The sequence below is a fragment of the Sus scrofa genome, chromosome X (genome assembly GCF_054392235.1).
Source record: "Sus scrofa isolate SSC_HxYL_T2T_F1_AM1 chromosome X, Sscrofa_HxYL_maternal_Yorkshire_Landrace_v2.0, whole genome shotgun sequence".
Lineage (NCBI taxonomy): Eukaryota > Metazoa > Chordata > Mammalia > Artiodactyla > Suidae > Sus > Sus scrofa.
Genome location: NC_139401.1, coordinates 119027562 through 119039752, shown reverse-complemented (window position 1 = coordinate 119039752; position 12191 = coordinate 119027562). Strand labels below are relative to the sequence as shown.

The window sequence follows — 12191 nt, the reverse complement described above, 5'->3', positions numbered from 1 at the left end:
TCATTTTACCCCCGTTTTCATTCTTACGAAGGGTGGCACACCAGTCAGTTGAGGGACTGGTGTGATGGCTTTTGCAACAAGAACCTCAGTCCACCAGTTGTCCACGTGGTGCTCTTCTCAACAATCTAGGTGAAATCAGGAGCCAGCACCCTTCATGGTTGCTCTTCACCGAAGTCTAGTTAATACCTCTTACTCCTTAATGAGCTACTTCTCTTGACTCCATAGACAAGCAGAGCCAAGCAGGTGACGTCAGAAGGCCAGCGTGAATCATTGGGCTTGTGTCAGCCCAGGCAGGGGATGAAAAATCACCCCAGTGAACTTAATCCAGGAGCAATCAAAGGGCCAAAGTTTTAATTAGTGAGAGTTGTAATTTACATTCTCATCGAGCATCCTAAAAAGTCTGCATTAGTCTTCAACTCCTGCGCTTCCCTGCTGCTGTCTGACACTGGTTAGGATAGTTAATGTGCTTTGAAATAACGTTATGTTTAATGGACCTTTGGAGGCACTGACGTATGGACCTATTTCTTTATGCCTCAGCAGAACTATTTCCATTAGAGGAGTCAGTGAAAGATCCCATGTTAGAAGGAGCTGAAAAAAAGGGGGGGCATTTCAGTTTGGTACCTGGTTCTTTTTTTTTTGTTTTTTGTTTTTTGGCCATGCTGGTGGAATGTGGAAGTTCCTGGGCCAGGGATTGAACCCTCGTCACAGCAGCGACCCGAGCCACTGCAGTGACAACACCGGATCCTGACCCTGCTGTGCCGCCAGGGAGCTCCTGGCTCTTTCATCTTTGTCTACGAAGAAAACGCTCAAAAAAGGTATCTAGGACCACTGATGTTAGGATTTATTTCTCATTAAAAGGCGAATGAAGCCAAAGCACTATAGTGATCAAAAGAAGGGAAAGGATTATAACAAACCCAGCAGGATTGATAGCTGGGAAAAGGGGCTGGTTTCTTCCGCGTAATCAAGCTTTCCATGGAGCCCCATTGGTTACCAGGTTTGGCAGCTGTGGCATAGTCTCTGGACTCTGCTCAGCGAAGGACTTTGGGGGTGCATTAGGTTTTTGGAATCAGTCCAATGTCATCAGAAGGTAATTTATGAGGTACTCATTGGATGAGCCTGTGGTCAGGGCCAAAACTGAGGTGTGACCACGCAGTCGTGAATGCTGGTTCTCCTCTATGTCATAACTGCCTGTGAAGAAAGTTTCCAGGGACGAGCTTTAGGCAGGTGACAACTTTCAGAGGACCAGTGTGCACGGGGTATCCTATAGGCCCTGGTGTGCTTGCTAAAGATCTGGGTCAAGACTTTGTCACACCGCCTACACTGACTCCCTCATTTGCCAAGTCCCTCTGAGCCCGGGTCTCCTTCCAATGGTCTGGATGGAGCTGGCATCTTTCAGGAGTGTAAATTTACAGAGGGCTAATGAATACCTCCTCCTTGCTAATGAGTTCCTCCTTTTGACTTCGTAGACAAGCAGGGCCAAATATGTGATGTCAGAATTGCCTAGGTGAATTACCGAGCTTGTGACCGCCTGGACCTGCATGAAAAATCGCCCCCGGTATATTTGATCCAGGAACAATTAAAAGGCCAGAGATTTAATTAATGTGGGTTTTAATTTGTTAAGGTCTCGAAAGAAGGAGCCTCTTTGTTTGCCCTGGTGCCTTTTTGTGTCCTCTTTGATTAACTGTGAGTACGCCTTTGGGGAAAGATAGCTATTTCCTTACTCTGTTCCTTTGTAAGCTATGGGCAGGAAAGCAAAGAAAGTGGTTTCTAAGCCTGCCAAGAGCATCAGATCGTTAGCTGTGCAGTCCAGGTGATGAGCCAGTGCCCTGCCTGAGGGACTGAGAGGAGGCAGAGAAGGGGAATTGCCAGTGGGAGGAGCAGGTAATGATAAGAGAGAATGGCTGATGGCGTTTGACTGAGAGCAATGCCCCAGGAGTCCTGAGCAAAGAATGGGAACGAAGCCCAAGGGATAGTGGGAGAAGAGCTTCTCCGCAGCTTTTGGCCCAGTCTCCCCAGCTCCCGAGAGGATGTCGACAGCAGATACAGCTGCTGCTGATGGTGGGGGCAGGATGCAGGAGGATCAGCTGTGCCAGGGCAGGAAAGCCACGGAAAGCCCCAAGCCTGCTGACACGAGACCACTCAATAGGATCTATCCTTTTTGCAGTCCAGTGAACAAGTGGTAGTTTGGGGAGCCATCGATCCGGGGCCCGTGTTCAAGTGCACGCCTCCAGGTCTTTCCCCCGCCCCACTATCAGGTTAGATCCCCAGGAAGGCTGCACCCACACCATAGCTGCCTGCAGGTTGCCTTACCCTCTAATGTGACATCCTCAACGGCTCAGCATGGATGAATTTTACAGTATGGAAATTATGCTCCGTTCGACTTGTTAACACGTCTGGGTAAGACATTGTCCCACGGGAATGTTTCTGCATTTCCAGAAAACTCTGTGCTTCTTAGACATAGCACCAGGAATAAGTTTTGACTCTCCTGACAAAATGACACCCTTCCTTTCATCACAAGTTGAGGATGCTGTTACCCAGCTTGTTTCCCTTATGGCCTTGGTTGCTAGGAAACTCACAGCCGACTCCAGCAGTTGATTTCAGTAATCCTGCCATCCAAGATTTTGAGAACGAGTCTCTCTCCCTTTTGCAAATATTTTTATTGATCCTATTTTTTTCCAATTGTCATATTAGAGGTGTACTTTAGAATAAGCTGCCTTTAATTGGGGGCAGTGGTGGGCTATACATTACCAGAAAGTGGAGTTCTCATTGTGCTCAGGGGGTTAAGGATCTGACATTGTCTCTGTGGATTTGATCCCTGGCCTTGCTCTGTGGGTCGAAGATCCGGTGTTGCCACAAGCTGGGTCTCAGCCGCAATTCCATTTGACCCCGAAAAAGTGGCAGGGGGTGCATAGAGCAGTGCTGACCCCCCTGTTTTTTCTTATCTCTGGAGCCAGAACCTTTTTCAGCATGGGGATCGCTGGCCTGTGGCAATTACTGATGCTAGCTAGCATTGCTTTCATTGGTGCTTTACTTGACTTTCAGCTTTTGTGGCCATCACTTGATAGAATTAAAAATGGACTCTTCTCTGTCTCTTCATTTTTGGAAGGGGACAATCTGTTCCAGAAGAGATGCTGTCCAAAATCAGATGGGTCAGGCCTGCAAGCTCTTGGCTCCCTGGAGTTCACGGTCTTGCATAGGCCACAGAATACCTTTCTCTAGAACCCCGGACAACTGGACAATGTACCCTGACAAGGTCTGGCTGAGTTTTGACATCCTGGCAAGCAGGCGGTGAAGGATATTGTCCCCTTAATTTAAACAAAAGTCCTTCCCGGGCCTGCAGAGGAAGAGCAGAGTGAGGGCTCCCAAGAGAAATCCAAAGAAAGAAACAACAGCACAACTTTTGGAGAGCAAGAGGGCCACGCTTCCTCCCTGGGGTTTCAGCTTCCTCTTGAGTTTCTGGAACTTTCATGCTGACCTGCCCTCCCCTATGCCCCAGATAAGCTGATCATATGAAAGGTAACTTTAATAGACCACACTCAGGGAAAAAAAAAAAAAAGCAAGGAAAACACAATTAACATAGAGCAGACAGGGTCACAAAACCCATAATTCTAAGACTCCCAAGAGAAGCACTGCACAGCTTTGGAAAGCACATTTCCTTTGCCCTTAAGCCACAAAGGATTGTTTGTATCCCTTTTCTGCATCTATCTGGGCGCCTCTCCTCCCAAGCCTGTGTTTCCCTGGGATAAATGCCATCTGGTTTTCCCTGTAAGTGTCAACGGTATTTTCTTCCGTTGGAATCTTCTGTGCTACTTCCAGGTCCCCACCCCTCCTACCTTGTCCCGATGCCATCTAAAGAATGGGTCTCCTTGCCAAGGGCCATGATGAGTACCGGACATTCTTGAACCCCCGTGAAGATGCTAGCCCTTCATAGCTGAAGGGATCTGCCTCTCTCACACGGAGTCCTCACAGCTCATGCCTGGCGTTGTTCTGACCCACCTGCCCCCAACCGAGAGGGTTCCCGAAGTGGTTCGATGCAGTTTAACATCGCTTCCTGGACAAACATTCACTTCTAGGCCTGTCTTCCTGGAAGACAGTCGTTTTCTCACAAAGACCGAGGGAGAGAAGGAAGAAGGCAGCATCGTCCCACGGTAGGATCTGCTTCCAGCCGGTAACGGGGCGTTTTTCCCAAGAGCTTTGTTCTTTACTTCATTTAGACTTTTGCAGTAACAAGCTTTATTTGTGCCTTTCACGTTTTTCTCACTAGTTTTCTACCTTCCCGTTGCTCCTTGTTCCCCTGAGCCAAGAAGGGCGCGCCCAGCCAGCGAGATCGTGTATTGTGATTTCAGCAGTTGGCTCTAGGGAAATGCGTGGACACCCAGTTTGTACAGTTGAAGGGTTTTATGAATAGGAAGTTGATTGTTTGGTGGCTGGGGAGAGCTAGAGGGCCACTATTTCAAAGCACGGGACCTATCTTGGGAGCTTGTTTGGAGGTTCTAGCAGGGGAAGGCACCTACTCCTGTACCCCTGGCCAAAGCACAGTCCTCTGTCGGGGAAGGTTGTCGTCTTTTACTGGGAGCGCAGCCCCGGTGGGGGGGCGCATGGAGTGACGCGGGAGGTGGGGTGACAGATGTCACAGCCAGATCACTCTCCCATCCACAGCACAGGACCCCTCTTAGCGAGACGTGATAGGGATGAGATGAGTCTCAGGAAGACGAGGCCTTCTTAAGTGCAAAACCAGTGGGTCTTGGCATATGGCTTACTTGAAATCTGATTATTCCGGAGCCAAGATTTTTCTTAAGGTTTTAAAGCCAAGGAGGGAGGAGAAGGGGCCGTTTCTGATTTGGGACATAATAGAGGAAGCAAACAACAGGAACGGTGATGGAAAGCAGGCTAGCTCTTTCTCTGGGAGATTCGAACCATATTTACATAAACGATGGTGGATTCATCTAGTTCAGGCACTAAAATGGTTTCTTTCTTTTTTTAATTGGCCTTTGTTTCAGTAAATAAGGCCAGACTGAAAAAAAATATGTCTGATGCCTGTAATTAGGGATTTATTTGGCACAAGATGCTTCCTTCCACATACCTCGGATCATCTTTTTTCAAGAATTGATGAGAACAGGTTGCATGTGATCAAGAGAGTTTATTGTCTATCAGATACTCTTGGCACTGCCCAGCACGGCATGACTGATGAAACACCACAACTAATCAGAAAGCTGCGCTGGGGGAAAGCAACACGTAGCAGTTGGAAACCCAAGACACAAAACTGACTTATCATCAGCAAATGAGTCTCTTATGATAGCAACATTCATGCTTCTGGATCCAGTTTCTCCCTTGGCTTGCAGGGGGCCGCATTCTCCACTCTAGCTTGTCCTTCTTAATTTGCTTCCTAGGCTCTTCTCATTCTACCCACTCTTCTAAGTCTAAAATGTGCAACTACCATCAGTATGCTGAAGACTCCCAAATCTCTGGGGACCCTTCTTCAGCTGAAGTCTCTCTATGTAGCTAAGCTTTGCATCCTAGATCCAATCGTCCATTTGAGCTCCGCAGGCACATAGAATTCAATATACTTCCCTTGGATATAACCATTCTCCTCTCTGAACCTCTAAGGACCCTTCTAGGTTCATATTTGTGAGTCTTTCCCTTGCCTGGGATGGGGTGCATTCAGTAAAGAGCCTCAATCTTTGGCTTACCCTTTAAGTGTTCTGTGTTAGACTAGACTCTTCTTAAAAACTCATGTTCCTGGAAAGAAGTATATTGTTATAAATTATACAAGGTCTAGCATTTAACAGGGATTAATGGGGTGATAGAGAACAAGTTTGTTTTCCTTCTAGGAATTTTCAGTATTTTAATCTTACATGAGCAGACAGTAAAATAATGCTCAGAAATCCAAATTGGAACACAATAAAAAGAAGCTGATCATTGAGTTTCATGCGGAAAAGAAATTAGAAGTTGCCTATACGCATCATGGAACAGATAGTGTTTGCAAAGGAGCTGTGCTTAGATACAGTGTGCGGGAGGGCCCATCGTGGCACCGAGGAAATGAATCTGACCAGTATCCATGAGGTTGCAGGTTCAATCCCTGGCCTGGTTCAGTGGGTTAAGGATCCTGCGTTGCCGTGAGCTGTGGTGTAGGTCTCAGACGTGGCTTGGATCCCGCGTTGCTGTGGCTGTGGTGTAGGCTGACGGCTACAGCTCCGATTTGACCCCTAGCCTGGGAACCTCCATATGCCTTGGGTGCAGCCCTAGAAAGACAAACAAACAAAAAAAAAAAAAAGAAAGAACGAGTGTGCATTCTAACAAATACATGATACTTGAATGAGAAATGCTTGAGCAGTTTGAAAATGAAAATATTTTCAAGTCTTAGCCGTCCCTCTCGGTATAAATGAGAAGTGTAAAAACCCTTGGTTTAGAGGGGCAGGGCTGTTAAGAGACATACTGGAGCAGAGCTGAGAGAATTTTTCTTTCCTTACTACCCAAGAAAGCATTTTCAAAGACCTGTTGACCTGGCCCTTCTACTTTATTTCTAAGAAGCCAGCTTCACTTTTTTTTCCATTTTTAAAGTTTTATTGAAGTGCGGTTGATTTACAATGTTGTGATCATTCCTGCTCTACAGCAGAGTGATTCAGTTATACGTGGACACACAGGCATTCTCTTTCAGATTCTTTTCCCTCATAGATGATCACAGGATATCGGGTAGAGTTCCCTGCGCTAGACAGCCGGTGCCTGTGGGCCAGTCATTCCATATCTCAAATACATTCACCTCCTTAGAAAGCACTTAAGATGTGGCGTTCAGGGAGCTCCTGTCGTGGCACAGTGGAAACAAATCCAACTAGGAACCACGAGGTTGGGGGTTCGATCCCTGGCCTCGCTCAGTGGGTTAAGGATCCAGCGTAGCCGTGAGCTGTGGTGCAGGTCGCAGATGCGGCTCAGATCCCCTGTTGCTACGGCTGTGGTGTAGGCTGGCAGCTGTAGTTCCGACTCCACCCCTAGCCTGGGAACTTCCATACGCTACGGGCACGGCCCTAAAAAGGCAAAAAAAAAAAGAGAGAGAGAGAGAGAGATGTGGAGTTTAGTACCAAGAATGTATGTCAGTGCTCCTGGCTTTGAGCACCAGTATGTAGCTAGAGAATTGGTACCTTGAAGTCCCAGTGTTAAGATCAGAGGCCTTGCTTAGGCAGGACCGACCCTGCCTCCATCACTCAACTTGTCCAAGAGCCTCCAGTTATCACCAAGACAGACTAGGATCCTGGTTCTGCCCGATTCCAGCGCGCATGCTCTTTCCACAACTGTGGGGCTGCCTTCAGCTTGTTTGGCAATGCCGTTCTCCAAAGTTGCCGACTCCCACTAGGTGTACCCTGCTCGAGCTTCCTACCTGGGGGCACTGGAGCTCAGAAATGGCACTGTGATGGGATGTCACCTCTGTAGGCAGCCAGCGTGGTCTGACATAGTCATTTGAACAAAAAGACAAAGGCGCGTGACTCCGTTGCTAAACCTCTAACCTAATTCGTGCTAGTCTGTTCTGCAGGCATATGTTGGAAGCTAGATTTATCAGAATGCTTAGCCATCAACAGGTATTGAAAGCTTTTATATGACAGATGTTATAAGAAACTTTAGGAACAGATATGAACACAATTGGCCCTTGTCCTCAAAGCATTTGATATATAATGTGCAGGCAGAGTGGACATTCTTGAAAATCCCATAAGAACTGAGATAGTAGAAAATAAAAACAAAGTAATTATTCAGCAGAGAAAAGGAAACGATCTGTTCCTGCCCCCCGCCCCCCGACGCCCCCCCCCCAACATCTTTGGTTCATGACGTCTTGAAGCCTGAAGCAGAATCGCACTTCCACATAGACGGATCGACTTTCCTTTCTCGTGCGTGCCAACTCTTGCCACCTTTGGCTTTTCCTCAGAGTGCACTGAGACTTTTCTAGCCCACTCTGGGGACTCCCTAATGTATAATGTTCACCACCTAGGCTCCAGTTGTGAATTTTTAATTATGCCAGATCATTTTCAGTAAATAGAACTTCAAGCTCAATTAATCCTGTCGGATCCGATTTTTGTGTCACCTGCTAGGAGCTCCACTGTGTGGTGTTTGCAGTAACTGCCACTTCCCCGCAAAAGAGGAGATTCTCCCAGATGGATGTGGGCAGCCCTTTGCGTCTGCCTCTTTCCTGACTCAGGAGCAGTATGGGGAGGGGGCGGGCATCCAGAAGATTCTCTGCCTAAGCATAGGCATAATTCTGCTCTATTTGATGAAAATTCTCATAACCAAGGTTTTGTTTTCTGATTATAATTTTTAAAGCAATTCAAAAATGATAATTTTTTCATCATAGTAATTCAGCTCGAGCTTTGCCATCCCTGATGCCCCTGAGCACTGGCAGTTGCTCCCTGCTTTAGTTCCCTCGTACCTTTTCACACTTGCTTTGTCTCATTTGGTACGTGCTATTGTTTTGTGTCTGATGACGTACGTGCCTCTTGCACTAGCTCATCAGTGTATCCACGGGGCCCAACACAGTGACCGGCACACAGAAAACACACCATATACATTTTTGAGCAAAGACATTATTTACCATTTTATGATTTTCAAAACTATGTATGCTGTGGCCTTAAGAAGTAGGACTCACAGATGAGGCAACTGAGACCCAGAGGAATTCAGTGATTCAGCGGGTAGGTTGCAGGCCTGGAGCTTAAGCCCAAAGCTTGCTTCGATTTGGAAAGGGTCATGGCCACGGTTCCTTGAACACGGCCCTCCTGAACTCAGCTCGACGCAGGAAGCCTGGGCTACATGGGCTGTTCAAGGGCAAAGCTGTTGATTTGCTCCCAGGCAGGCTGCCCCCACCCCCAGCCCTGGTGATGTTTCTAGTCGTGTCGTCCTTGTATCGCTTGGGATGCTAAGAGAGGGTGACCAAGGGTGCCAGTTAGCGAGGCGCAGGGCAAAGGCTGGGAACAGGAAAAGGGAAGGGAAGCCTGCTGACAAATAGGAATGGATTTGGGCGCCGTCGATCAGAAGTACAGTCCCAGGCACGTGGTTAGGTCTCGGTAAAGGAGAATGAAGGGGGCAAGTGAAGCCAAAGCTTAAAGCTCAGTTTTGATTCTCCGCCCGGCTGCCCTCCTTACCCCAAGGTGACAGCCGCGTGGGATGTACCTTGCAGGATATCGTTGTTATGGGAATGGACTGATGGTCCTTGCCACCCACCTCTCCTCTTGGTGCCCCGCTCACCTTGTGACCTGTAAGCAATCTGACTGAGCTAGGAGGATGGGGGAGAAGCAGGCTATGGACACAGGATGTGAAAAAGTCACTGGCCTGCCGAAGGCTCGAGGCCCCACTTTCCTCATTAACCTTAGCATTGAACTCTACACCGCTAAGTCAACCTGGGCCCCCAGGCATCTAAGATTTTGGAACCCACTGGTAAATCATCCTAAACTGGAGTGGAAGAAAGCGGATTCCGACACAGGCTGTCCCTCCCCGCCACCCCCCAAAACATCCGCTCGTTAATCACGGTGGCTGGCTGGCTGTCCCATCCAGCCTCGCTGCTTGTCTCACAGCCTTGACTCCCTCTTCAGAGCAGCGACTGTACATCTGACACTGTCTTTCATCTGGAGCTGCAGCGCCATCTCTCTAATTGCCTGCTGGATGCTGTCCATCAGCACCCCACCTCGATACGCTCCCGACCAAATCCATCATCTTCTCCTCCAGTCCAGATCCCCTTCCCAATCCATCCGTCTCTTTCACCGGCACCTCTGTTTTCCCAGTCGTTCAGCTTCCAGACTTTTCTCAGCAGCTTTCATGTAGACTTTATTCTCCTTCTCCAGAGGGAGTCCGTTCTTGAGTTTAGTCCTTCGTGTTTTCTATGCTATCCATGGTTTCCTTCTCGCCACCCCCATAACTACTATTCGGGTCCCAGGCTCCCATTGTATTTCAGGTCTCCATCACCCACAACCATCCAAGACCAGAACTGTGATTTTGTTTTGTTTTGTTTTGCTTTGCTTCTCAATCCCCAGGGCTCGAGGTGAAGGTGATAATTGTGACACACAGTTCCAGTGGCCCCTGATGGTCTGGAGCCAACACCCAAGCTCTTGGTAAAGACCTAAGTGAATAGCCAGCTGAAATGAGGAAATAAATGAGGAACTGATGCATGTTCTTTCTTGATCCCAGTGAGGGATTCAGGGATGGGACCACCTTCCCTGGGCAGAAATAGCATCTGTGCCAAGAGGTGAAGAGAACAAAATAGCAACGATGATCAATAAGGATCAATAAACATATTGCTCCCGTCCCCGATGCCCCTGTGGTGAGTCGTTAGAGTGAAAGGTTAATGGAAGGGGAGAGGTCGAGATAATGTGACTGTCCCAGCTGCCTTTTCCAAGAGCCCTGCAATTACAAAGTAATTGTGAGCTTCAGTGTGAAGGGTTTACCTGATCGGTTGCATGCCCTAGGCTTTAGAGAATAAATGCTTTGAACACCCGAGGTTGCTTCTGAGCCACCATAGCCACGTTGGGCTTCAGTCACTGGCCACCGTTCAGCCAAGGGAAGCTGGGGAAGGAGGCTAAAGGAAAGCACAGCTCAGTGAACGGAACTTTCCTTGGCTTGGTGATTCACGGAAATCCTAGATCACGGGGAAGAGGATGCTTAAAGGGACAGGGCCTCTCATTTAGACACTTTGGGGAGAAGGAAATGAAAAACGTTGGGAGCAAAAAAAGAAAACCTCTCAGGAGAACCACCTAGCACGATAGAAAAATGAAATAAAGGAGCCTCATCAGCTCTAATTAAAGGAAATCTATATTTGAAGAGCTGTCTTGCTCAGTAACAGAACAAGGGCGAAAAGACTTCAGCAAGGTGAGCCTCTTAGCAAATGGAAAAGCAGGCTTTCGTGGGGAAGCAATCAGGACTGAAAAGTCTTCAAAAGACAACCACTCGGTGGCTTGATATGTTGCAGAGGGGATTCAAGCACCTGTTGGGGAAGCAGCTAGATGAGCTCCTATCCCTATATTTTTAAGCACTCTTCCTTATCCTGGGAACTCTAAGGAGCCCAGGGTCATTTCTAGAGAGCAAAGAGTAGTCACCGCTTCCCCAGAGACTTGAGGTAACCCCGTAACAACAAACAGCTTGGGTTTCATCTCTGTTACCACTTAGAAGAACACACACTGGAAAAAAACACTAAAAGCCCTATAAATGCAATCGATTTTTTTGTTGTTATGCTGCAGCACTGGCCAACCATCCAAGCGAACTTGCTTGAGCGTCCTTTCTAAGCTCCCCTGTCTTTGTGATGCACCTGATGATCAGCCATGAGTAACTAGAATCCAATTTTCCCAGCTCATTCTCCTTTAGGGATGGAAGATATGTGACACGTGTGTCACCACTTCCTTCTCTCACAAGAGTGCCAGATAATCCATCATGGTAATCCTTTTCCACTGAGCCGAAATGCACCTTTGTCAGTGATTCGTTCAGCAAATATTTCGTGGAGCGCCCTCTTAAGAGCTAGTCGGGGAGACAGATAATGAAATACAAACAACACTACAAGCACTGCACCCTCAGTGCCAGATAAAAGATATGGAGAGTTCTGACCCAACTCTCTCTTCTGAAATACAATGTCTATTTCCTAGGACCCTGCAAACTAATTTTTTAAATTTCAGTGCTGTTTGTAGTTAGAGCAGCACAACTGTTTTTCATGGATCTGAGATGAATGAATTCCAAAAAGAGCTTACCAAATCCTGTAGGAAATGCGGAAGTTTCTGTGTGTCGCCCATCGAGAAAGTGGTTCAAGGGTGTGAGAAACTGCTCGGTTCTTGGCCCTCAAGCACCTCTCTGACCTAAGAGAAGACTCCAGGTTGGAGTGGATCTGATTGCCATTGGGGGTGAAGTACTCTGGATGCCATTTCAGCGTCAAATTATTCAATCAGAACCACTTTGAAAATGCTGAAGAGTTGGGTTAGTCACGGTTTTCCCACCTGAATACACTGTGCATAACGCTGCAGGTTTTTTCGCCCCGCTTTTCTGGTGTTGGAGACATTTGTGGAGCCTGTGTGGATGCATGTTGATGCGCAGTGGACCAAGCAGACCGAAAAGAGGGCTGGCGTTCATTCCACGTTCCTGTCGGGAACTCACTGGGTATCGTGTGCATAGGCCTTCGATGAGGCTGGGTTGGGAGGGAGGGAGGAAAGAATTTGACCCTTGGAAGAAGATAGGTACTC

General features: G+C 47.7%; 1 protein-coding gene across 4 annotated transcripts in view; it reads left to right on the top strand.

The window, feature by feature from the left end:
* HS6ST2 (heparan sulfate 6-O-sulfotransferase 2) overlaps positions 1-12191 on the top strand; it is a 287234-nt gene that overhangs the window by 228730 nt on the left and 46313 nt on the right. Inside the window, exon 1 of one of the 4 annotated variants that reach the window (XM_085006639.1) lies at positions 3916-4148. The exons of the other annotated variants lie outside the window; for them this stretch is intronic. Within the exon in view, the coding sequence (XP_084862765.1) occupies positions 3973-4148 (176 nt within the window). The 5' untranslated portion in view covers positions 3916-3972. Of the gene's footprint in view, positions 1-3915; positions 4149-12191 lie in introns of those variants that run through there. 4 annotated transcript variants of the gene reach the window in all.